This window comes from Biomphalaria glabrata, chromosome 14 (genome assembly GCF_947242115.1).
Source record: "Biomphalaria glabrata chromosome 14, xgBioGlab47.1, whole genome shotgun sequence".
Classification (NCBI taxonomy): domain Eukaryota; kingdom Metazoa; phylum Mollusca; class Gastropoda; family Planorbidae; genus Biomphalaria; species Biomphalaria glabrata.
In genome coordinates this window covers 10,293,217-10,320,537 of record NC_074724.1, presented here as the reverse complement: position 1 = coordinate 10,320,537, position 27,321 = coordinate 10,293,217, and the positions used below count along the sequence as shown (strand labels likewise).

General features: G+C 34.2%; 4 protein-coding genes across 8 annotated transcripts in view; 3 read left to right on the top strand and 1 right to left on the bottom strand.

Moving 5' to 3' along the window:
• LOC106069203 (phospholipase A and acyltransferase 4-like) overlaps window positions 1–27,321 on the bottom strand; it is a 410,743-nt gene that overhangs the window by 220,996 nt on the left and 162,426 nt on the right. The window lies entirely within an intron of this gene.
• The window catches only part of LOC106057891 (toll-like receptor 8), a 130,408-nt gene that overhangs the window by 64,527 nt on the left and 38,560 nt on the right, over window positions 1–27,321 (top strand). The window lies entirely within an intron of this gene.
• Window positions 750–10,437, top strand: LOC129922684 (uncharacterized). Of its 5 annotated transcripts, none has more exons than XM_056009454.1 (5): window positions 750–892; window positions 4,480–4,569; window positions 4,696–4,858; window positions 6,642–6,849; window positions 7,695–10,437. In XM_056009454.1, the coding sequence occupies exons 3-5, from the start codon at window positions 4,720–4,722 to the stop codon at window positions 7,945–7,947; spliced, it is 600 nt and encodes a 199-aa protein (XP_055865429.1). In that variant the 5' UTR covers window positions 750–892; window positions 4,480–4,569; window positions 4,696–4,719; the 3' UTR covers window positions 7,948–10,437. The 5 variants fall into 5 exon arrangements, with proteins under 5 accessions (XP_055865429.1, XP_055865428.1, XP_055865432.1 ...); XM_056009457.1 differs by lacking the exon at window positions 4,480–4,569 and adding an exon at window positions 963–972 and having other exon boundaries at window positions 778–883; XM_056009455.1 differs by lacking the exon at window positions 750–892 and adding an exon at window positions 1,009–1,051.
• On the top strand, window positions 15,639–22,572 carry LOC106060210 (toll-like receptor 2). The gene is made up of 2 exons (XM_013218010.2): window positions 15,639–15,954; window positions 16,486–22,572. The coding sequence occupies exons 1-2, from the start codon at window positions 15,795–15,797 to the stop codon at window positions 17,409–17,411; spliced, it is 1,086 nt and encodes a 361-aa protein (XP_013073464.2). The 5' UTR covers window positions 15,639–15,794; the 3' UTR covers window positions 17,412–22,572.

The following is a 27,321-nucleotide window of genomic DNA, read 5'->3' as shown; positions in this document are numbered from 1 at the left end:
AAAAAAGATAGCTACTTTATACCTCGCAGTTTTCACACATCGGCTACGCCCATGGCATGGACAAAATCGTTTACCTAAGGACAATATTTTCAATTACTTTCAACTCGTGAGAAGTGACTCTAGCATACTAAGAAATTAAGGCAGATGTTAATTAAATTCGGGAGCAATTTTTTTTTATTCTCTTCCACTCCAAACCGACGATACCAACGTTTATTTATCCCCAGTAACTTACATTTATTTTCGGTTTTATACACTTTAATTTTGTGTTCTATAAAAAGAGCATGCATTCTTCTAGAATTATAAACCTAATATAACATTTCCTGATGACACATAAAACAGTTATTGAAGTTAAATCATAACAGGATAGTGAAACACAGAGTCAGCAAATTGAATAAATTCATCGGAACATGGAAAATAAAACGGAGAGAAAGAGTTAAATGTGTTCCTGCGCCTTCTACACAAGTATCTGACTTTGATACCATTTGACACGCCGTTTCTGAGATCTTGATTTATTTATTAGTTTAATTTGGCGTTACAATGATTTGGTTGTATTACAGTAGAAAATCTATCATTTATATATTTTGAGCCTACCACCTATACCATTTCTCGCCCCCTTCCCCGGCTAAAAAGAACTTAGGCTACTAGACTATCCATTCCATATGTCATAGCAATACTATTATTAACATCAAAACTAAAAGTAAGTGTGGGAATTCCTCAGTATTTCACAGGTGTTCATGTTACTATAATCATAATCTATATCTATTTTTATGTATTACTATCTGATTGAAGGTAGTTAATGTCAATTTCCTAACCATTACAGTTTGATCATCACGTCATTAAATACACTTTGTTTGTTTCTTCATAAACTCACAATCGTTTTTTTCCTGATTCGGTAAGATATTTTAATTATTTTTTCGCGAAATAAATCTAGAACTTCGGACTACAAATACGAATGTTTTTTTTCCTGATTCGGTAAGATATTTTAATTATTTTTTCGCGAAATAAATCTAGAACTTCGGTCTACAAATACAAATATTTTTTTCCTGATTCGGTAAGATATTTTAATTATTTTTTCGCGAAATAAATCTAGAACTTTAGGCCTACAAATTCAAATGTTTGTCACACGTGGTTCACATCAATAAAAAATCGACAATGCACATTTTTAGTACATCGTGTGTAATTACCAGCTCACAATTTACAAATATGCATAGACACTTTATATGTCATCAACAATCTTTGTTGCCCTTTTAACGAAGTCATTTTCTTAAATTCCAATCATACGGGATAAATTGTGTAGATTATTTTTCACCTGACCACTCCAACCCAGTTGCGACTTGCGTATTTTGCCATACCTAGTGTAGACAATATCGTTGTTCGCGTATAATATTAATCATTATTCATCTTCTGCTCATGTCTTCAACAAGGGCTTTTCTTTTGGCCTCTGGTGTATGTTCCGTGACCTTCGTGAGAGATCTCCAGCTGTTTCTTTCAGAGGCCAATTGTGAGAAATACTTAGAGTTAACGTTGTTCTAGACAGTATTTTTTAAAAAAGTATATTCTAATTAGAGAGCAACATTATTGATTTACACTTATTAATAAGTCTCCCAGAACTTCAGCAAAACGAGGACCTGTCCTCCTTTTTGGTGACGTGCCCTACCCTCGGCAGGCATCGCCCTAAGATGTGATAATATCAGGCTCTTAATTTACAGCTTACTACAAATGCTAATTATATAATGATCTAGCTTAGTTCTTAAATATCTGCATTTCATACTAAATGTATAGAATTTTCAGAATGATTAGAGAAACGTTTGGTGATAATGTAAAATCTTAATTACAATGAAATTAACAGTAGCTTAAGTTGTTTAGAATAATATTTGTATTTCAATAATGAAAGGGTGGACTCAAGCTAAGATATAGACATATATATAGGGTTTCCTCAATTGGAAGACATTTAGAGTTGCCTCAATGTAAAGAAATAACTCTTAATATGATGGTTTGATGGTTGATACATAAGAAAGTAACTGGCACACAAATTGCTGAGGAAGAGAAAACAGCGCTGGCAGAAGAAAAACACCAGAGAAGAAAAGCAAGGGCAATGACACTAGCTCCAGCTGGAATAAACTGCCCAGTGTGCAGCCGAATATTCCGGCTCACATAGGTCTCACATGAGGAGGCACAAAACCCCAGCATTCAGCCCCCTGGATGACAAAAATGGCCATCATCGAACAACGATGGGCGAAGCATATATGCATAAGGAAGTGATATGCCAAATAAAAAAAGAGATTATATAGAGTGATCCACGTAACAAGATCTTGATTTGTAAGGTGATAAATCGTTTCACTTGCGGTTACTGCGGACGAGAAAGTTTATTTGTCTTGTTACACAAGGGCCATCCATTTTCTACCTGTGAAATATTTCACACATATTTGTGTACTGAAGATAAAACAATGTGGAATGAGTTTGTACTTTGTACCCATATACTATAGCCTAACACCCTAACTTATATTAAAGAGCTTGTACTTTGTACCCATGTACTATAGCCTAACGCAGTGACTTATCTTACAATTGAACTTTATTATCAACTATATGAGCTATGTTCGAAAAATAAAAGATTTTTAAAAATAATTATAATAAAGCGTATTCTGGTTTAAATTCTCGTTGTCAGGTTGATTCCAATTAGTTTCGTCAAGATATTACAAAATGAATCGTCGGGCGTGAGAAATATAAAAGTACAAAAGCATAGTACAATTTCAAACCTTGCAATCTATAGATCAGATGATATTAAGGTCAACTGTTTCATTTGCCTATGATTAACAAGCAGAGTTTTATGGAGGTTCCCGGGGTTCCAATCCTGGTAAAGACTAAAATTGTTAATTTCAGCATATTTAGGGGCCTCTCAGTCCACCCAGTTCTAATGGGTACCTGACCTGAAAAAGGTGGTTTTTCGTTGTGCTGGCCACATGACACTATCGCCAACCATGGGCCAAAGAAACATAAGATCCCCGCTACCGGAAACATGAATAGTTGGTCTTTAGTGTTACCCACACAACTCCTTATTAATTATACGGATCTCTTTCAGCATCGAACATGTGTTTTTGCACAGTCTCTGCCCTAGTATAGAAGCAGCAAAAAACAAAATGTAAAAACAAGGTTACAAACTCAAAATCGGCCCCCGAAGTGGTGCACCTAGTGTCTTCACCAGGGTTCGAACACGAGACTTCCGGTTTCAAGTGCTTTACCCCTCAGCCACAGCATCTCCATAAATTCATTTAGCGTACACTTATATTTTTAAAATAATAATTATTAACTTTATCCATACATTCAAAATTAATAACATGTTACAAGTAATATAGAGAAACTAAAAAATATTTATTCTTCTAACAAAATTAGATAAATTCACAGAACGAAAAAAATAATCTTGACCTACTTTAAGCTACAATTGTGTACAAATGACAAGATTTTCCCTCGCAAATAAAAATTAATTAATATCTTCATTGTCATTTGTCATACAAACAAGACATAGATCTAGCTAGATATAGACCTAGTTTTAGATCTAAATGAAGATTCAAGATCTAAGTCTAGGTCTAGAACAAAATCTAAGTATAGCTATAGAAATAGATCTAAGTCTATATCTACAGTTAGATCTAAGTCTATATCTAAATCTAAGTCTAGATCTAGATCTAGAACTATATATAGAATCTTGATAAAGAATCTACTATATCTAGACTAGAACTCGTATGAATTTACACGTTTAATCTTAGAATTACTAGACCTAGGCCAAATTTATGATCATGAATAGTAGGCCTAGCCTTTTGTTACCGGGTAAATGGAGTTCTATGCTGTTCGTAATCAATTCATTTCTTAATATGATACCATTGTTTACATAATAAATAAATCTGCACCCATAAGCTGTCAAAAGATCAGATACAGTATTAATAATCAAAATATTTTATTCAAATTATCAATACATATATCTATAACTGGGCTCTATTTAGTCTTATTTAGACTGTCACGTGTAGGCCCCTATAATGAGGATATGTCAAAACTGAGTGCTGTAAAAGTAGTTTGTTATTTTTGAAACTTATAACTAAAACGAAGTTCGTATCAAAATTCTTTTTTTTAAAACAACATTTGAATCAGTATTCTATTCAATTAGTTAGTAAATAAATGGCAATTATATATCGTGATGATCCATTGAGACTTTTATCATTGTGACTTTAGATGCAAATTTTTTGTACCAATGCGCGACTTTATGAATCAAGCTTGAGTTATTAATGAGGAAGTCCATGACCTTTTAAAAAAAAGTTAACTCCCCTAAGGTTTTTCATTGAAAGGTGGTGTAATTTTTTTTAAAAACCTGCTTACATATATAATTTAAAAATGAGATGTTTCACTTCGGAAAAGAAAAAAGTAGCCGTTGCATCAGAACTTTGAATGTTCTAAAATATTATGATGTCCGATTTTCATTTTCTCTTCTAGTTTCTGAGATCTAAACGGGACGGACGGACGGATATACAGGCCACACAACACTAATAGCGTCTTTTCCCCTTTTGGGGGCCGCGAAGAAAGGCTAGTGCATCACATATTCCTTCATCAAGCAATTTGTTTCATTAGTTATTTCTTTATCCATACTCTACCATCTATTTATGAATATATATCAATGATTTTTAATTGTTTTGTGTTTGCGTTTAACAGGAATATTAAAACCGGACCTTCACCATGACCAATGAAGGCAGTGACATGAACATTGACAGTGGTGTCAGTGACATGACAGTCACTGAAAGTGTTAGCAGTGTTGACACTGATATGACAGTCACTGAAAGTGTTAGCAGTATCGTCACTGACTCTACTTTTATAGGTTTGTAGTCATCTTTAGGGTGTAATAGTTGATTGTTACTGCTACTAAAACATTTACTAGAGTTGAGTATATATGAGGTTTGTCTTTAAGTTCGAAGATTAATGAGTAATGCAGTATTTCCCACAGCCCTAGCTGCATCCTACTTATTTTGCCACATCCAATATATATATTGTATATACCTGCAAACTGCGTTGTAGAGGTGATACTTACAAAATGTATGCCAGAGAAGCTACTAGAAAACTGCATTGCTGGCTTTCTGTGGGACAGCTTCTCCTTCATCACTGAGTCTACAGGCAACTGCTCCTACACTGACGAGTCTAGAGGCAACTGCTCCTACACTGACGAGTCTAGAGGCAACTGCTCCTACACTGACGAGTCTAGAGGCAACTGCTCCTACACTGACGAGTCTAGAGGCAACTGCTCCTACACTGACGAGTCTAGAGACAACTGCTCCTACAATGACGAGTCTAGAGGCAACTGTTCCTACACTGACGAGTCTAGAGGCAACTGTTCCTACACTGACGAGTCTAGAGGCAACTGCTTCTACACTAACGAGTCTACAGGCAACTGCTCTTACACTGACGAGTCTAGAGGCAACTTTTCCTACACTGACGAGTCTAGAGGCAACTTTTCCTACACTGACGAGTCTAAAGGCAACTGCTCCTACACCGAGTCTATTTGTCCTACCAGTGTACTCAGTTGTGTTGCAGTATCTCACTTCTTAATGTTTGCATTTCTTCTTGTATTTCTTCCTGGATGAGTTCTAAACGGACAAAGACCTCGTTAAACTCTATTTCTAATTGAAACGATTCTAGATCCTCTGCTTCCACATGGGAGCTTGCCCTCGTAACTTTCTTGTCCCTATCAAAGCATTTCAACCTACGCCATCTGAGTTCTTCTTTCAGTTCCTTCAATACCATCTCATCAAGCAGTTTCTAGCTTGCCATTTGAAATCGAATTCCTACTTCTTCCCGTTGAGTCGGCTACGATCCCACTTTGACACCAATGTTACAATTTAAGAGACGACAACACAACAAGATAGAAGTATATTTAAGGGACATCACAAACACATGATAACAATTTCTGGCCTCTTCATAACCTCTAGACTATGGCGGAATCCCGTTATCTTCTCTCTAATGCAAACATCCTTCTCAGTCTAGTCTCTAACAAAAACACTGCGCATCTTTTGCACTAGCTTGGGTGGCAGTGTGTATGTCAGGGAAAACAATTGGTAATCGACCCAAAGGTAGACCCCTAATATAAAGGGTTGATGGCGTAGGTGTAAATCTACAATATTTTAAAGTTCGGGCTTTAAGAAGAAAAGATCAGGAGACATGTGAATAAAGCTGATCAGGGTCATTCATAAGTTGTAGCGTAACTAGGATAGCTATTATTGTTCATACTTATAAGACAGCTTATTTAAATACAAGCTCAAAAAAAATAAATCGTGCAGGCCGTTTTCATCACTTTTTGCCATTCAAAAAAATTGGGGTAGAATGTAATCATCTACTTTTCTGAAGAATAGTCTGAAAATTACAAGTCAAGATTAATCGCTTAAAATAGATCACTTTAATTTAAAATTGAGCCTTGCTAAATAATTGTCAAAAAATAAAACGATACCCGATGTCTTGAAATGACCAATTTTTTTTTCTTTATCTGCACTAGTATACACATTCTTAGACTACATAATTTCATAGTCTGAGAAATTGTGCTTAGAGTAGAGACTGGCTAAAAATATATTTCAGGGCTACAAACATATCTAACATAGGAATTTCCTCCAAAGGTTCTCCATCATCTACTGTTGTTATGGACGAACAAAAAGCAACCGGTGATTCAGAATCGACTGGCGCCATGTATCAAAACACACTTTTGAACGCTGCATCGCACAGTATCGATACTGGCATAAGATCAGGAAGTGGATTGAACAATGTCGAGCCCCTGCCAAACAAGCAAAAAGACTCGCAGACGAGAACACACGAATGGGTTGAAAAGTAAGTTATTTTGCAATTCATACATTTCTTTTAATTCGCATAATATACCTTTTTTCTTTAAATTCTGGTTTATTATCTTTATTTATTTATTTGGACACTAATAAACATAAGTCAATTATTATATATGATGATCTGTCTTCCATTAGTCTCTTTATGTTAAAACATCTTTAGTCCTAACGTACAGTTAATTCTGTAGACACTGTGTTCATGTGTAGATGTATGGTGTTAGTAAATACAATTATTTTTTTGGGCACGACAATTACTATTGCATTGGTGTATTTATGTGAACCAGTTATTAAACACTGCTTACACTTTCAGTGTCATTAAAGAATCTCACATAAATGCCGATTTAGCTACGGCGTTATTTATTATTTTCTAATATATCATTTAAGCTAACAAGTTCATCTTTATTTCTCGAACCACTAGTGCATTTGTTTAAAAATGATTGATTTAATATCCGTTTATTCATCAGTAAGTTTACCTATTTAAAGTTTGTTAATCTATTAATTTTTGTATAGCTTAAAAAAAACGGGATTGGCACAGTTTAGTAAATCCCATTCCCTCTCCCCTCCCCCATTTTCCTAAGGGTTCCTAACTGGTCCAGAGAAGTGATAGGATCATTGCATATTCAGAAAGCTAAAAGCATGATATAGTGCTAAACAAAATACAATAAGTAAATAATATTTCTAATCGCACATATTTATTGTTATAGTTTAGATCTGTTAGTAACTTAATAACATGATTGTTCCAATCTTAACAATAGAAATACACTTCGTATCAACCCTCATGTTATTGTCTTTTTAAAGTACTTTTTAAACATGTTTTCTTTTTTTTTTTATCTACAGACATTTTGATGTTTTCGTGAAAACTTTGGATGGTAAAACAGTCACTATTCAAGTAGAACAAGATGAGGAGGTGACAATCTTCAAAAAGAAAGTTCAGGAAAAGACTAACGTGGAATCAAGTCAGCAATATCTTCTCACACAAAATGGGAGACAACTTCAGGACGGAGAGAGACTCAGCCACTACGATATAAAGAAACATTGCACTATTTACTGTCAGGGCAGACTCAGGGGAGGGAAGAACTTAAGAGACTAATAACAATTTGCTGTTTTGAAGAAATAACACAACAGTCGTTCAAATTAAAAACATGTATTATTTTATTCCGTTTCAGCCAATTAAGCATATAACTACAAATATTTATCTATATTATAAAGTAGAATGTGTGGTGTATGTATGTATGTATGTATGTATGTATGTATGTATGTTACTTATAGACATCAAAACCGCTTGACCAATCGTGATAAAACTAGGCAGGAATGTTCCTTGGGTACCAACTTAGACCGTAGTGTATGTATTGTAGCCCTAAAACAAACTTAAGACCCTCAAAAAAAAAATAAAGTTGTCCGACTCTATTACAGCTATAGTATTTTATGGATCTAGGCAATGTCTACAATGTTGACATGAGAAAAGATAGAAAGGATTTAGACCTAGATCTAATTTTAAGAAATACACTTTGCGCAGATAGTTTTTTACTTTGACACATGAAAAGACAAAAGAAGATCCATTGATTTCATTATATAATAAAATTAACCTTCAATTTTGTGTTTCAAAAGCATTTTTTACATTAATTAGTTCCTTATATCTGTGATTACAGATTTCCTGACGAACATTCTTTCATTAGACAATTCCGTAATGAATCGCGTACTAAATATTAATTCGTTTAATTTTTTACTTTATAATCCCATCCCTAGATCTAAAACTCTAATTCAACTCTAAGATGATAAAACTTCTCTTCGCACAGATAGTTTTATACTTTTACACATAAACATATCAATTGAAGTCCATTCATTTCATATTTTGATCAAATAAACATTCAAATTTGGTTTTTAAAGCTACATTCATTTACGAAAGCTGCGAAGCCGAGTTGAGATAGGCCTAGATCTATATTCATTCATGAATCGCGTACTAAAAATTATTTCGTTAAATTGTTCACTTTATAATCCCATTCATTTAACAAAGCTATCGCTCTTTTCGTTTGTAATAGATATGAATTTATCGGCTTCGGGTAATCCCATTTTCGCAAACCTAATTTTATTTTCGTAGCAAAAGAGAAAAAACTTGAAAGGATCATTAGTTAAGTTTAACATACATCTAAATCCAATCCACTAGATTAGTAAACACAAACTTAGACCCGAAGGCCGCGGGTAAAGTCTGGCGAACATCCTTTCATTAGACATTACCAAATGGTTACACATTAACAGTGATTAACACATCTCTCTACTGAGTCTATTCCTAGGCCTAGGTCTAAAACTCTTATTGAACTCTAAGATAATAAAACTTCTTTTCGCAAAGATAGTTTTATGCTTTAACACATAAACATACTAATTATTGTCCACTCATTTCATATTTTAATCAAATTAACATTCAAATTTGTTTTTCTAAAGCATTTTTAATACATTCGTTCGCTGTTCGCTAAATAAAGCTGCGTAGCCGTGTTGAGATAGGCCTATATTCATTCATGAAAAAAGGTCACGCATGCGCAACACAGAATGAACTCTATAAAAGGCAACTAGATTAGTGTAGTTTTAGATCTATGTCTACCTCAAGATCTACTTTATACTTTAACACATGAACATACAAAATAAAGTCTATTCATCTCAATTTTTAATCAAATATATGTAGGCCTACAAGCAAATGTTTTAATTTGGAAAAATGGATTTAAGCCTATTAGCTATTCTGATTTGATAGCTTCATTCACACTATTTTTACATTGACACATTCGCTTTATTACATTATTATTTCGTTTAATTCTTCACAAAACACTCTCAGTGACTATATCGACAGTAATGCGCAAATAAAGATCCGCGGGTCGCGGGTAACATATGTCTAGTATATATATATAATTAAAATAAAATACACATTTGTGCTCATTAAATACACACGTTGACTCTAACTTTGGGTTTTCCACATTACATTATAGTTAGATAAATGTGATGTTTCACTTCGCCCATATGTATATATAATTATTCTTATTACACAAATTTTATGGACTCACTGGACTCACTATGTCTGTTTGTCTGTCCGGTAAAATGTTTGTACACGTTATTTCTTCAACACCCAATCTTGGATCAAGCTGAAATTTTGACAAAGATTTTTTTTCTTTGTCTTTATTAAAAAAAAAAAAATAAAGTTTACAATGAAACTTTTAAAATATTTTTACACGTATTTATGCTAAAATTTCATACCATTAAGGATCTACTAGGATGGCTGCCTGGTCGTGCGATATTCTCGATGGACTGTTGTTCGGATTTTTTCATTATACAGAGTCCATACCTTTCCCGCTGCCATCCAGTCGTCCTGCGGGAGGTTTAGATAAAGTAGTAAACAATAAACTCTGAAGGAACATCTGAAGCATGTCAGACATTCTACATTACATTTAACTACCTTGCAGTTTTATTACTTAAAATTGAAATATATTGATAGTTCCTTTCGTATTCATATATCTACATGCTGATAGATTTGATTTTATTAAAGGAAATATATATCATTTTTAATATGTCAGTAATAAAAAGAAAATTGATAATGTGAACTGGTTCTATCTATTTATTTAAGCTAAAATCTATACGATCTTTACTTGTCCCATTTATTAACCAAACACATTTTACTCAGAAGGGTTTTATAAAGACACATGTACTGCAATGGTTATTTCTGCACTAACAGCTTAGCTCAAAGTTGTTGTTATTTTACCATGAAAAACTTCTTTCAAAGAAGTCAGGATTTAGAAGAATCACGTGACCACGCGACGTGCCGTCTGGTACGCTGCAAGACAAAAGAACACAATTCAATGAAACGATTATTACCGATGTTGATGGTCGTGGCAGGGAGTCGCGCCTCTATCACAGTTTGAGAAACAATGTCCAAACAAAGTTATTCTCTTGCCATTTTGTGTTAAGATTACAAGGAGAGATCTGATACGGCCTGAGAGAGGGACGAACTACTTCCATTGTTGGTCAGGAAACGACCTCTTGTTTTACCGCTTCTGCATTTGAAGATAAACTGTGTCGTTAAATATCTTACTGTATCTCTATTGCATTATAAAAGTGAAATGCAGTATAGCAAAAAGATATTTATTGTCTCATTACAAATAAATGCGGCTACTGAGTGATTCCCAAGTTCTTGATATATTTGTATAAATGGTGTGATTACCCACTAGTGTATAAGGGCATACTTCTTAAAGTTTAAGCAGCAGAAGACTAAGAAAACTAAACATATAATTGAAATCACATAGCAGAGTGCTACTTAAAATATGGGTCAAAACGTTACTCAGTGTTAAAGTCATTATATATGAGGGATCCTCATTATATATCTCACAAGCCGGCCTCATCGTCGCCATATATAGTTTATTCCAATGGAAATGAACCTCTGTGGCTTTATTTTTCCCTTTGGACAGTCGCCTTGAGTTGCCAGATATAAAAAAGTTAAGATCCGAATCTGTTAGAATAACAACCCATCGTAAAGAAGACAATCTCTACTGCGCAAATGCAAATTCGTGAATGAGAGTATACAACATTTTACGAAAATTATAATAAACATATCGGCCTGAATACTGTACGTTACCTTTCAAATCGAGACAAATCAGAACGTCTAGTTTTCAAAACGAGAACCATTCACATGAACAGAGAAGTGGGCAATTGAGTTCAACATGTTGTATTTGTCTTATGCTAAAACTCTATGCTCAATATTTATCACGGTATTAAAGAAGCAATAAGATATATTCTTAAACTTACACTTAAGAAACGGCTACTTCCATAAGGGTAATCACTGTTTTTACGTGAGCAATACTACTGTATCGGTGTCTCTATACAAAAAAATGAATTATTGCCTTAAACAAATTCTGCTAACTGGGATCCACATATAAAGATGACCTGTCTCTAGAAGAGGAGATAAAAAACACATAGGGAAGGCTGCCTCGACCTTCGCTAGACTCAGGCCAAGAGTTTGGGAAAACCACAAGCTAACTACAGTGACCAAAATGGAAGTCTACAAGGCATGCGTTATGAGTACACTGATGTATGACAGTGAATCATGGACCACCTACGCAAAGCAAGAGAGAAAACTGAACTCATTCCTTTTGAGATGTCTCCGTAGGATCTTGACAATCACTTGGAAAGAAAAAGTGTGCAATACTGAGATCCTTGCACGAACAGGTATTCCCAGCTTCTTTACAGCCCTCAGACAACGCCGCTTGCTCTGGCTTGGACATGTTCGCCGATGGAGGACAAACGCATGGACAACTTGCGACTGGCTCAAGAAAAACTGGTTGCCCCCACACGTTACATAGATGTAATAAAATGGGACCTCAAATCAGTGAACATCAATACTGAAAATTTGGAAGACATAGCTCTAGACCGCACCAGATGGAGAGAGACAGTAACCAAGAAAGCTATGTACAGTAAAAGTACATGGGACTCAGCTAAGGAAGAAAAACGTACAATTCGAAAAACGGCCAGCTCCTCTACCACCGAAGCAAAAGCCACCTTAACCTGCGCTATCTGTGGACGGGAGTGTCTCTCCAAAATAGGGCTCCACAACCACATTAGGAAGTGTGCTCTGAGATGTACCATAGTCGTTCTTTGACTGAAGGAGACCAATGATACTCCTTCATACTATCAGTTTCAAGCATAAAGAAATAAATGAATTTCCGAAGACCCCAATTGAATACCACATTGTTGTTTTCCGTTCTACATTTATTTGGAAAATTTTGTATCCCTCTTGCCTCGATCTCCTACTAATTTACAACCGTATAAAAAAACAAAACAAAAAAAAAAAACAAAAAAAAACACGTCAACTAAACCTTTTTGGCCATTTCATGGCTGGCAAAGATTTTCCTTCAGGGAACATTTCAAGGAAAAAAGAGAAGAGGCAGAAAGTGAAAAATGGATGGGCCTGACATTGAAAGAGAGTATATATTTAAGGCTAAAGACAGAGAGGAAAGAAGAAAGACGGCCATTTGTTGTGCCCCAACATACTATGTATCATAGGCGTAGCCAGGTTTTTTTTCGGGGGGAGGGGGGGGGAGAAAGGGGTATCCCCCCCCCACCGCAAAAAAAATTATATGTATGTATGTGTGTGTGTGTACACACTCTTTATTACATTCTGACCCTTAATTCTTTCGAAAGACGTTTATTGGGCCTAGAAGTTAGTGGAAAAATTGTAGATTCCCCACCATTGACAGTAAGGGAGTCTGGGGGAGCGCTAGAAGCTCCCCCAGCGCGGGGCGAAGCCTAGCCGCCAAGCACTATTTCCGGTAATGAAAGCCAACAAAATACATATTCTGAGTTATCTACAGTGCATTATCCTGCTATTAAAATAACCTAATGTGTTATTTTGACTTAGATCCTCCGCACCTTTCAGCGCATTGGGCGGCAAGCTGTTTACACAAAAATCTGTCACTGGCAATGTCTGAAGCCTGCTCTGAGACCTTCATGAAAGTGTGGCGCCAAGTTGTACTAGGATGTCCCTGTTTACGCTTCCCTCGTAATGGTCTCCATGTCATCGCAACTCTTAGTATGCGTAATTCATTTTGAGAACATGTCCCGCAAACCTCGTGCGACGCTCTGTCACAACCTTCCAAAGGGGTCGACTCAAAGTTCGGCATAGGATTTCCTTGATAGAGACCCGATCTCTATAACTGCCTTCAAAAATCCGTCTTAGCCATCTTTGTTGAGCGTTATTTAGTGTTTTCAATTTCGGCATATAACTATTCACTGCACTTTATTAATGGAGCCCAGCCACTGGTAGAAATTTGTAACCTCTCTTGGCTACGCTTTTGGAATTATGTGACTGTAGTTTGCTTTAGATTTTATATCGAAAAGGGAAGTTTTATCGCCAAAATCATCTGTTTTGATGCTTATTTTAACAAATTCAAAACCCCATTTAGCTACGCTTATAGAATTTGGTGAGTATAGTTTGATTTAGACTAATATTGAAGAGGGAGTTTTCAACCTCAAAACTCTCTATAGGGGATTTTAAGCTCAAAACCATCTGATGGGTTTTAAACTTTAAAAAAGCCATCTGGAGGAGGGGGGGGGTAAACTACCCCCGCCCCCTTGGCTTGGCTAAGCTCAAAGAATATTAGTGTGCAATTTACAATTTTTTTATATTGAAGAGGTATATATTTAGCTTCAAACCCTGCTGAAGGGGAGTTTAGACTAAAAAACCTTTTGGTTACGCTCAAAGACTTTTGAGTCTGTAATTTAAAAGTAAATATTGAATTAAGTTTTTTTTAGCTCCAAACCTCTCTGAAAGGGGGTTTAAACTCAAAACCCATTTGGCTATGTTCTTAGCATTTTGAGTGCGTAATTTGATTTTTTTTTTATTAAAGAGGTATTTTTACCTTCAAACCACGCTGAATGGAGTTTTTAACTCAAAACCGTTTTGACTACTCTCAAAGAATTTTGAGTGTGTAATTTTGCTTTTTTATATTGAAGAGGGGGTTTTATCGAAAACTTTGTAGGGGGTTTTAAAACAAAAATCTTCCTTCGTTTATGCTCTTAGAATTTTGGATTGTCGTTTGTATTATTTGTTTATGTTTTATTTTATAGAAGATTTGAATTTAACTGCAAACCCCCTTGTAGGAGTTTTCAAACTCAAAACTCATTTGGCTGTGCTGTTGCTTGCTGGTTATGGTTTAGTATTAAAATCTCAATTAAAATAAACAAAATCAAAGCTAAAAATTAGTCACTAAATTTCGTTTCGGGAGGTTTGAACCCTAAACTTCCCCCCCCCCTTTCCTGGCTGCGCCCAGGCATAGTTCACTAATAAATGATAAATTTCAGGAGACCGATTCACGGACACACCAATGTTCTGTCCTACTATAAATTAAATAAAAATAATTTCATCGGCACAGTTTAGTTACAAACTAAATCCTTGAATAAATAGCTTCAATCCAATATTAAAGCACTTTCCAATAACTTTGTAAATAAGGTTAATTTTAAACAAATTTCCATTTCTATTTACAATACCTGGACCCAATTTTAAAATATATGCTATCTCATTTTACAAATCATACTCATCTAGGTGCATTCATTATCTTTAGAGACAGAAACAGCCATATACATAAATACTCTAGTTGTGTCATGCCTCTGAACATCTCTGTAAATATTGACAAAACTTTATAAATATAGTTAAATGCATTAAATTATAAATATGTCTGGGAATCTGTTTGAGTAGAAAAAAAATTTCCTCCATTTATTTGTAAAACATTGATTTGAAAGTAAACACTAGAGTGGTCTGAAGGCAAAATTACTTAACATTTCATTAAGTATGTCAAATTGTCTTTTAGTAAGAACCACTTCTCTCTCTCTCTCTCTCTCTCTCTCTGTATCTATCTTGCTGCGTTAAAATTTACGCCAATGGTTCCCCCAATGGTTTTAGGTGTCATTCACTCGGTTTTTATAATAACTTAACCTCTTTTTAAGTATGTCAAATTGTCCTAAGTATAGAACCTATTATCTCTTTCCCTCTCTGTCTGTCTGTCTATCTGTATATATCTATCTATCTCGTTCTTCCTGCAGCAAATTATGCACCAGTGGTTTCAACAATTGAGTCTATGCACACCGACAGGGGCATGGTATCATTTAGTCATTTGTTGAAGATGAAGATTTCTTTGAGGATCCCTAAACAAAGCCAGGATGATCCGCGTAAGTTTTACAAAACGATTCGTACGATTGTGATCTGCGACGCTGTTGTTTGATGGTTAACACGATATAAATACTTGATTTAGTGACATCCAAGCTTAGCAAGGAAGCTGTGAATAGGCTGATTGACACATAACTTCTATCAAAATTAAATCCTTTAATATTACAAGTTGACTCACAAAGATACGAAATTATTCTGCTGGATTAATATTTACCATATTTTGTAATTAAATATTATTTCGTATGCAGATAATGTCCAATATAATGGTAATTGCGCTTTCTGTAATATTGTCTTTGACAGTTTTTTGTACGTATGCATCTTTGGAAATTGATTCAGTAAAGGTGGGTTCAAGTGAGACTGACGACTCTGAAAGCAACAAATATGTTTCGTTTCAAAGAAAAGGTTTGTAATATTAATTTATATTATTAAGTAATAGCGTATTATCTCCCAGGTCTAAGTTTGGTGAAATATTTTCAAAATTACGTTTTAATATCTTAATAGTACTGCTCAGCTGTTTTTGCTTGCTCTGCAATGACGTTAAAAAAATACTGTTACCTTTAAATGCTATATAATTTTATTGTAAAAAAAAAAAGGAATACTTTCATTGCTGCTTTAGATTTTGTAAGTGATCTAAACAAAGAGAAAACTAGTTTCTCTACTATCAAGGAGCAATTCTGAGTAGACCCTTTACCGCACTTGTGAGGACATAAACATATTCCGTTTCTTTGTCATTTACCCAATATCATCAATTAACCCTTACATTTCGGAAGATTGATGTCCAATACTAATCAGCTCGTAGATAAACTAAAGCCCTCTTCTCTATTGGATAACGTGTAACTTCCATTTTAAACAATTTACTAACAGAAGTATGCAGAGACATATAACATATAACAATTATAAGTGGTTTAATTTTATAAAAATATTTTTTTTCAGGTAAATTTCAGCATAAAGGACTTCACCAGAAAACAAAGTTACTCAAAGACGTCCCCAAAAAGGTCTCAAACGAAAGTGTTTTCGTTATTGTTGATTCTGTATGTTTTCAATATGATCTTACTATCAACTGCTCAAATTTGCAGTTGAAGGAAATCAATTCATCATGGTTTCCTAATAGCACGGAGATCATTTTACTGAACGACAATCTTCTCACTACTTTATCTAATTCAACATTTTCAGTCTTGATTCATTTGACGTATCTGGATATCTCGAACAATAGGATTTCAAATATTGGAATCCTTGCCTTTGAAGGTTTATCAAGTTTGAAATATTTAAACTTAAGCTACAATGAAATCTCCTTTGTTGGAGTCAGTGAAAATATTTTGAAACCATTGAAAAATTTGAAGTATTTGGATCTAATACAAGATGTTAACACACAAACAAGTGATGCTCCAGGTTCAGTATTGCAAACATTGACAAAGTTAACAAATCTATCCATCAGTTCTGTCAGTTATATTCTCTGTTTTGGACCTGAGTTTCTGAATTTGACGAATCTGGAAGTGTTGACGATTACTGGGTCAACACGAAATATTACTGAGGCATCATTTGAGAATGTTAACAAATTGAAAGAATTGGTTTTAAGAGACATGATGTCTATTAACTTTATGCATCACAAAGTATTTGTTCACTTTAAATATTTGACACGACTCGAAATGACCAACATATTCATTGACGTTCAGCAAGTCTTAGCTTTATTATGGCCATTTATGGGAAGACGAATGTCCGAGATTTACTTTGATACACTTACTTCAACTCCCCTGTTGCCTGATCCAATCAAAAATGGTTTTATAACGAGAAAAGATTGCATGTACCTTACTGAAATATGTGTAACTAAATTTTCATTGATATATTGTCGTATTTATTAGATAACAAATGACGCCTTTATAAACAGAACTGTCTGGAACCACTGCCTACGCCACGTTGTTATATCTGAGAATCCTCTCATGGGGAGTTCCATTTCCCTTTTTCCACTTGCTTTTCTTCAAAACCTGTCAACTGTGGTAGTTAATAACGCCATACCCGCATGTCGTTGGGTCTGGCTACCTCCGAGTCTTCTCCTTAATGACAATTACGCTGATGAATATCACTCTGTAAAGGAGTGGTTGTTTCATGAGAACATGATGAAAAGAAAAGAGAAAACATTTGAAATGAATCCACTAGTAGCTGGGGCAAAAAGTTCCGACGACGAGCTATTGGTTTTCTTAAATAATACGTTATATATAGATGTGTCTAAAAAATTAAATAGTTGGAATTCGAAGCGATTGATTCCTTATTTACAGTTAGTTTGGAACACGACTTTACGAGGTGCTGATAACTTTCAATACTTAGATATATCAGAAAGTGGTTTTCAAAAATTTGTTGGTCATTTTCAAGGTTTTTCATCTTTAAAAACGTTAATAGTTTCCGGAAATGACGTATCCATTCTCTCCGAGTACTTTTTTGATGGATTTTTTGGCTTACAGAAATTAGCTCTTTCTAATTGTAAGCTTGATAAAAATTTTTTTGCCATTAAAAGTGATCGAGTATTTCTTAATACTACAATACTAAAAGAGCTTGATCTGTCTTATAATTTTCTAAATGATTTAAGTAGGAAAACCTTTTCACGAAACACAGAATTAACGCATTTAGATTTATCTGGTAATCAATTTAAAGACATTCCATTTAATTTAGAATTTACACCAAATCTTAAATATTTAGATATGAGTAATAATGTAATAACTACACTCACATTTGAAGCCACAGGAGCTTTAGACTTTCAAAGCTTAAAGAACAAAGGATTTCAGTTCATGTTAAATGGAAACATTCTTTCTTGTGGTTGTCATGATTTATCATTTCTTCAATGGTTGAATTCAACTTTAGTTCGTTTAGACAACAATAGAAACTACACCTGTATGAACAAAGATGGTGAAAGGACAAACACATTGACGTTCTCTGATCTAGAATCTCTCTGGAGACAATGTTGGGGCGAATTATTCTTCTACATTGCGTTGATTACATTATGTCTTTATGTAACTGGCGCAGTCTTAATATTTCTGATGTTAAAGAATAAAAACTTTCTTGTTTCGTATTTCTTACAAATTCTCGGCAATTTTAAGCTTCATGCTAGATCGGATTATAAGACAGATGTTTATATTGGCTATTCAGATGAAGACTATCGATTTCCATGCAACGACTTACGAGAACTATTGGAAAACGATTTCCAACTAAGCACTTTTATAGCTGACAGAGATCTTTTAGCTTCTTTGGACAAAGCCAGTGGTATCATGGATGCGATCAACTCTTGTTGGAGAGTTTTACTTGTCTGTAGTAAGAGCTTCTTAGAGGACGAGGACTGGTCAATGTTTACCATGAGGTCAGCCATGTACGCACAAAGTCCAGCTAACCCTGCAAGAATTGTGTTGATGGTTCATAGGAGTTGCCTCGCCCTGTTGCCCACTGAACTCTTAAGTGTCGTCAATGATGACAATATCATTCTTGTCTCTGAGTGGAGAATAAACTACATTCTAAGTGAAAAGTTGAGAACACGTTTGATGGCTTAGAGTCCTTTAGACATACAGGTACATGACACTAATGCTCTGGCGCACATATAGAAATAATATGTACATATATAATATATTTTTTATATAAATATGTTTATATATGTTTGTCGACACCATCATAATATGAGGTATAATACTTTTTGTGTCATGTTAATGTTTTATATTTTATTTTTGAATGTCTGTATTATATATATATATATATTTTTGCTTTACTTTTTAGTATTTTTACCTTTTAGTCTTAAACGTTATTCGATTCAGAATAAAACAACTACTGAAAGTCTGTATGGATAATTGGAAGATTATTCTACATCTTAATCGTGATAAACTAACTTCTGTGCACATAAGAAGGGGTATATACCAGGGTGACTCAATATCTCCGCTCTGGTTCTGCCTAGCTATTAACCCTTTATCTAAATTACTCCATGGCACTAAAAACGGTTTTAGGGTTGACACTAAATGTACAAAGTCTGTGTCTCAACTGTTATACATGGATGATTTAAAGCTATATGCAGAGAACGAGCAAAAGCTACACATCCTAATTAAAACGTTAAAACGCTTTAGTGAGGATATGTCTTTTGACTAAAACAAGTGTGGTATTATAAGCATAAAAAAGGGCAAGGCAGCCAACACCAACATTGCATTTGAAGGCATCGAAGAACTGAACTCTGCCTCACTTTGTAAAGATCTTGGAATAAACCAGAATGTCACGATAAACCATACAAAATTAAAACATGACTTTCTTGGCAAATACAAGCCTAGAGTAAATACAATTCTCAACACAAAACTGTCTGGCAGTAACCTCAACACGGCAATTAATAGCTAGGCCGCCCCAGTGCTCCTCTACACGTTCGTTATCATCAAATGGACAGATACCGACCTACATGACATTGACAGACTCACGAGGAAATTATTAACCAAATTCCGATGTTTACACCCCAAGTCCTCCACCATAAGGCTATATCTGCCCCGGAAGGATGGAGACCGTGGATTGCAGAACATCTTCAAATTGTGTAAGACGCAAGTTTCCAAAATACGATCAAAACTGCACGCCTCCAGCAATGAACTAGTTTCCTTCCTACAAAAATACGACTATGATGCAACCCCTCTGAACCTAAACAATGTTGATGTTAATGTCGGTTTGGACGACGTCGGGCATGAGATTCGCCAATGGGAAGAAAAAACAATCCACGGAAAATTCCCGGCTTTATTACATGGGGACAACATTGACAAGGCTGCTTCCTTAGCAAGGCTAAAAGCAGGTCATCTCTACCCTGAAAGTGAAGGCTTTGTCACAGCAATACAGGACAGAAGTAATTAGGACAAATAATTACGAGAAACATATCCTAAAACTTAATAGTGTTGACAAATGCCTAAAATGTGGAAATGTGGGTGAGTCAATTGAACACATAACCGCAGGATGTTCAGCCCTATCGGAATCTGCCTACATAGGTCGCCATAACAAGTTGCAAAGCTAATACACCAGCACTTCTCTTTGACACACAATTTGATCGGTAAGGATACTCCTCCATAATACAAATAATCACCACTAGAGGTTCTCGAGTCTACGGATCATCTACTGTACTGGGATAGGCCTATTTTGACTGACAAAACGGTAGATTTTAATCGCCCTGATTTGCTGCTCATCGATAAAAAAGAAAAGGTCGCTGCCATTATTAACATCGCCGTACCACTATCTAAAAAAAAAAAACTGAGCTGGAAAAACGAAGAAAATATGGGAACCTTGGCTTGAAGATTAAGCGTTTATGAAAATTATCTAAAATAACAATATACCCCATTGTCATATCAACCGAGGTAAAAATAACAACTGACTTCACAGATACCTTCAAGGCCCTTGGCATTACTAGGAACATTATCATTGCATGTCAGATGGCGGTACTACTACAGACCAGCCACATCACCAGAAAATTCCTCGGCAGAAACTAATAAAGGAACGACGATGAATTTGTTTTTCCTTGAACGAAACTAAACCCTGGCAGCGCCAGAGAATGAATACTCGTTTCTAAATAATAATAATAGTAATAATAATCAAAATAAAAATATTAATAATAATAATATTAATAATATGGGAACATAGGCTTGGAGATAAGCGTTTGTGGAAGTTATACTATATAACAATATACCACATTATTCTCTAGATATCTTTCATTTATAATTGTCTGATACTATATACATGGTTTATCTTCCATTATCTTAGTGCGTTTTTTCTATGTATTATATATAAAAACAAAGAAAAAAAAAGATGTATTGATTAATTAATTGATAAATTTTAATTGGATTCGTGTGTTGTCTTCAATAATAATAATAATAATAATAATAATAATAATCTTTATTATCCGTAAGGAAATTTGTCTTACAATTTGTGCATTACACCAAACAAAAAACATTATAACTATAAGAAACCAAAGTGTACATTCACACCAGACGCACTCATAATTTACATGTGACAAAGTTTATACCAGATTGTTCTTATTTAATGATTTGATTGCCAGGGGAACAAAAGAGTGTTTGTGTCTGTTTGTCTTTGCTATCGGTGTCTTGTATCTCTTTTGTGATGGTAAAATCACAAAATCCTGACACAAAGGGTGATTCTTTATTTCGAGGATCTTGTTAGCTTTTTTATAGATGTTTTTCTCAAACAACTGACCAAATGGGGTTTGTTTTTTGCCAATGATTTTGCCAGCAGCATTTAGGATTCTAATGAGCTTGTATGCAAAATTTGATGACATTTGGATGAGTAGAAGTGGTCACAAGTCAACGCCAACAACATAAAAAAAAAGCTAATATAAGCATTGTGATAAGATTTATAAGTATTGAAATTCAGTGCTAGATCGTCTCTCTAGAGCTAATATGCCACAGAGCTAATATGCATGTTTTGTAACTCGGTTCGCGGATATCTGTATATCTATTTATAAAAATGATAGATTGGTCAAATCTGTATTTTAATGCGATCACCATAGGTTTTAGAGCTCTCAAAGGGGTAAAAAAAAAAAGTGAAACTTCGACTTTGATGCCTTCGTGCAATTGCTGCATCATTTGACTCAGCATTACGCCAACCAAAAAAAAAAAAAGCAAATAGAGTAGGAGCAAGTACACAGCCCTGCTTCACGCCATTTTCTATTGGGTAGTGGCCACCGTTTTGTCTAATCTGGCTCAGTAGTCCTTTATGAAACTGCATGAGAATGAATAGGAACGTAGGTGGGCACCCAAGCCTGGCCAAAATCGTACATAAGACTGACCGTTACGAAAGCTGCTCTTCACACCAATTATATAATCGTTATATCCCATACGTTGACCTTGCTCGCACTATAACAATCAATTCATTAAATACGTATTTGTTACATTTATAACATATTTTTTTTTATATTTACTTTCTCTTATATTGTAAGATTGTATATAATAATTTATGTGATATGTTTGTTTTCATAAAGTTTTATTTTCGCTTAAAAAATAAAGTTGTTACAAAATGTTCTCTATTTAATTTAGTTTTACTTTATAATGCATTGAGATGAAAAGAATAATCAAAAAATAAAACCCTACATACAACATGACTGTTAAAAATGGATGGGTATTTAAAAAATGGGTCTGCAAATACAATATTTTAACATCAAGCGTAGACTATCACAGCTCAGAGCACATGGTTGAAGTTTTCTTTAACTCGTGTTTATTTATCTCATGTGTTTCTTTATCTGCTGTGTTTCTTTATCCCGTGTGTTTCTTTATACCTTGTTTTTCTTTATCTCATGTGTTTCTTTATTGCTTGTGTTTCTTTATACCTTGTCTTTCTTTATCTCTTGTGTTATTTTATCTCTTGTGTTTCTTTATCTCTTGTGTTTCTTTATACCTTGTCTTTCTTTATCTCTTGTGTTATTTTATCTCTTGTGTTTCTTTATCTCTTGTGTTTCTTTATCTTTTGTGTTTCTTTATATCATGTGTTTCTTTATCTCTTGTGTTTCTTTATCCCTTGTGTTTCTTTATCCCTTGTGTTTCTTTATCTCTTGTGTTTCTTTATACCTTGTCTTTCTTTATCTTTTGTGTTATTTTATCTCTTGTGTTTCTTTATCTCTTGTGTTTCTTTATACCTTGTCTTTCTTTATCTCTTGTGTTATTTTATCTTTTGTGTTTCTTTATCTCTTGTGTTTCCTTATATCATGTGTTTTTTTATCTCTTGTGTTTCCTCCTTATATCATGTGTTTCTTTATCTCTTGTGTTTCCTTATATCATGTGTTTTTTTATCTCTTGTGTTTCCTCCTTATATCATGTGTTTCTTTATCTCTTGTGTTTCCTTATATCATGTGTTTTTTTATCTCTTGTGTTTCCTCCTTATATCATGTGTTTCTTTATATCATGTGTTTTTTTATCTCTTGTGTTTCCTCCTTATATCATGTGTTTCTTTATCTCTTGTGTTTCCTTATATCATGTGTTTCTTTATCTCTTGTGTTTCTTTATACCTTGTCTTTCTTTATCTCTTGTGTTATTTTATCTTTTGTGTTTCTTTATCTCGTGTGTTTCCTTATATCATGTGTTTTTTTATCTCTTGTGTTTCCTCCTTATATCATGTGTTTCTTTATCTCTTGTGTTTCCTTATATCATGTGTTTTTTTATCTCTTGTGTTTCCTCCTTATATCATGTGTTTCTTTATCTCTTGTGTTTCCTTATATCATGTGTTTTTTTATCTCTTGTGCTTCCTCCTTATATCATGTGTTTCTTTATATCATGTGTTTTTTTATCTCTTGTGTTTCCTCCTTATATCATGTATTTCTTTATCCCTTGTGTTTCTTTATCTCTTGTGTTTCTTTATCTCTTGTGTTTCTTTGTATCGTGTGTTTCTTTATATCATGTGTTTCTTTATCTCTTGTGTTTCTTAATCACTTGTGTTTCTTTATCTCTTGTGTTTCTTTGTGTCGTGTGTTTCTTTATATCATGTGTTTCTTTATCTTTTGTGTTTCTTTGTATCGTGTGTTTCTTTATATCATGTGTTTCTTTATCTCTTTTGTTTCTTTATCTCTTGTGTTTCTTTATCTCTTGTGTTTCTTTATCTCTTGTGTTTCTTTATCCCTTGTGTTTCTTTATCTCTTGTGTTTCTTTATCTCTTGTGTTTCTTTATCCCTTGTGTTTCTTTATCCCTTGTGTTTCTTTATCCCTTGTGTTTCTTTATCTCTTGTGTTTCTTTATCCCTTGTGTTTCTTTATCCCTTGTGTTTCTTTATCCCTTGTGTTTCTTTATCCCTTGTGTTTCTTTATCTCTTGTGTTTCTTTATCCCTTGTGTTTCTTTATCTCTTGTGTTTCTTTATACCTTGTCTTTCTTTATCTCTTGTGTTATTTTATCTCTTGTGTTTCTTTATCTCTTGTGTTTCTTTATACCTTGTCTTTCTTTATCTCTTGTGTTATTTTATCTTTTGTGTTTCTTTATCTCTTGTGTTTCCTTATATCATGTGTTTTTTTATCTCTTGTGTTTCCTCCTTATATCATGTGTTTCTTTATCGCTTGTGTTTCCTTATATCATGTGTTTTTTTATCTCTTGTGTTTCCTCCTTATATCATGTGTTTCTTTATCTCTTGTGTTTCCTTATATCATGTGTTTTTTTATCTCTTGTGTTTCCTCCTTATATCATGTGTTTCTTTATATCATGTGTTTTTTTATCTCTTGTGTTTCCTCCTTATATCATGTGTTTCTTTATCTCTTGTGTTTCCTTATATCATGTGTTTCTTTATCTCTTGTGTTTCCTTATAACATGTGTTTCTTTATCCCTTGTGTTTCTTTATCTCTTGTGTTTCTTTATCCCTTGTGTTTCTTTATCTCTTGTGTTTCTTTATCCCTTGTGTTTCTTTATCTCTTGTGTTTCTTTATCCCTTGTGTTTCTTTATCTCTTGTGTTTCTTTATCCCTTGTGTTTCTTTATCTCTTGTGTTTCTTTATCTCTTGTGTTTCTTTGTATCGTGTGTTTCTTTATATCATGTGTTTCTTTATCTCTTGTGTTTCTTAATCTCTTGTGTTTCTTTATCTCTTGTGTTTCTTTGTATCGTGTGTTTCTTTATATCATGTGTTTCTTTATCTTTTGTGTTTCTTTGTATCGTGTGTTTCTTTATATCATGTGTTTCTTTATCTCTTTTGTTTCTTTATATCATGTGTTTCTTTATCTCTTGTGTTTCTTTATCCCTTGTGTTTCTTTATCCCTTGTTTTTCTTTATCTCTTGTGTTTCTTTATCTCTTGTGTTTCTTTATCCCTTGTGTTTCTTTATCCCTTGTGTTTCTTTATCCCTTGTGTTTCTTTATCTCTTGTGTTTCTTTATCCCTTGTGTTTCTTTATCTCTTGTGTTTCTTTATCCCTTGTGTTTCTTTATCTCTTGTGTTTCTTTATCCCTTGTGTTTCTTTATCTCTTGTGTTTCTTTATCCCTTGTGTTTCTTTATCTCTTGTGTTTCTTTATCCCTTGTGTTTCTTTATCTCTTGTGTTTCTTTATCCCTTGTGTTTCTTTATCTCTTGTGTTTCTTTATCTCTTGTGTTTCTTTATATCATGTGTTTCTTTATCTCTTGTGTTTCATTGTCTCCTGTGTTTCTTATTTTTGCTTTTCAGTTTGAGCGCAAGAGTGGACAATTGTATTCGTTCTACTTGCACAGTTCTTTTCGTGTCTCAAAAAAGTGACCTTGCATTACTTCATTAGTAACTCTGAGAGAATTGCTTGCTACACAATCATATATTTTTTATATATATAGTTTTTAAGAAAATTCGACTTGGTTACCTTCGCCACATAGAAGGTTAACAATTTTTTTCAAAACTATTCTCTATGGGTTAACGTCACCAAACAGGCCGCCACCACCGTTTAAGTGTAAATATAATAGTATTTTATTTCAACGCTGTGTGCGGGTATATTGACTACTTGGGAGATATAGCCATTGAATGCACTAGATAGCTATGGACATTGAAATATTAAAGCCTCATCTTTGAAAGAAAAGCAAGCCAGACGAAAAATTGCTAACAGCAAAGTAAAAGCAGCATTTACCTGCGTCTCATGTGGATCGAAATGAAATATTGTTCCTAGAGATAAACTTCAGTCATTCTACGACCAAAAGATACCAGTGAATGTCTTGAACAAATGGCTTAGAAAATTTGTTAAGGTCACGTAAACATTCTGTCATTAGCTATATAGCCCGTCTATTAACTATTTTTATATTTTGGAAGCGTGGTCGAGAGGCCAAGTGCGCTTGAACTTGGCTTGGCTACCGAAGTTCGACACCCGACTCGGACAGAGTTGTGTTTACTGAGCGCCTAAAGGCAGCACGGAAAACCAACTCCTAGATACCCCCTCCCCACCACTGGTCCACAAATGAGATTGGACCAAAGCGCTATGAGCATGCTATAAGCATGAAAGTAGCCCTATATAAAAGCTAGAAATATATATGAAAAAACAAAAGTTGTATCTGGAGAGGATTTTTATTTTGGTTTTAAAATGTGTGCCTAAATTAAATGTTAATATGATGCAAACATTATAATCTAATTCTAATTCTTGAAAGGTTTTGCTTTATACAAATTGGTGAAAATATAATCACTAGCTAACAGGTTCTTATCTGGTCGTATTCTCTGAAGATCAAGAGAAGATAGCGGACAAGGTGGTCTCGGTGACAAATGACTTTAATTGTCCGTCAGGAAATGATTTTCGTATTTACTCGCTACTGCGTTTAGAGATAAGCTGTCGTGTTTATAAGTGTACGGTCCTTCTAGTGCACAGCAGTAGTGAAGTGCTGCACAATGGAAAGAAAGAACAGAGAAGTCAAGTTCAAAATAATTCACGCTCTTTGAGTGATAGCGGCTAACGTGTTGGTTTCTAATTTCTTAGGACTTGAGCTCCACAATATAAAGACTGTGAATTAAAAAGAAAAAAAAAAAGGAAGATCTATTTTAAATAAAAAAAATAAAAGAAACAAAGAGAAATAACTTCACTCTTAATTATATATCTCAAATTGTAGAAAGTATTTGTTCTTCTTCTTCGTCTTCTTCCTCGTTCTCATTTATATGTTAGAGCGTTCAGATGACTAGACCAATACATGAGATGAACTGCGCAGTGGTATCCAAATCCAAATTCTATTGGGGTGTTTTGGGGGACAGTGTCTTGTATGGGCCTCATTGTATTCGATAGTCAACAAAATAATTAAAAATCAATAATTAATTGACAAACTGGTTAATTTCATAATTGATTTCTGCTTTTCTAGATACATTA

What these genes read in the sequence shown, in the direction of transcription:
- LOC129922684 (XM_056009454.1), top strand. Translation starts at nt 4,720, where the DNA reads ATGACCAATGAAGGCAGTGACATGAACATTGACAGTGGTGTCAGTGAC. An exon ending in CACTGACTCTACTTTTATAG is followed by an intron (nt 4,859 to 6,641) that starts GTTTGTAGTCAT and finishes TTTCCTCCAAAG; the next exon opens with GTTCTCCATCATCTACTGTT. An exon ending in ACACACGAATGGGTTGAAAA is followed by an intron (nt 6,850 to 7,694) that starts GTAAGTTATTTT and finishes TTTTATCTACAG; the next exon opens with ACATTTTGATGTTTTCGTGA.
- LOC106060210 (XM_013218010.2), top strand. Translation starts at nt 15,795, where the DNA reads ATGCAGATAATGTCCAATATAATGGTAATTGCGCTTTCTGTAATATTG. An exon ending in TGTTTCGTTTCAAAGAAAAG is followed by an intron (nt 15,955 to 16,485) that starts GTTTGTAATATT and finishes ATTTTTTTTCAG; the next exon opens with GTAAATTTCAGCATAAAGGA.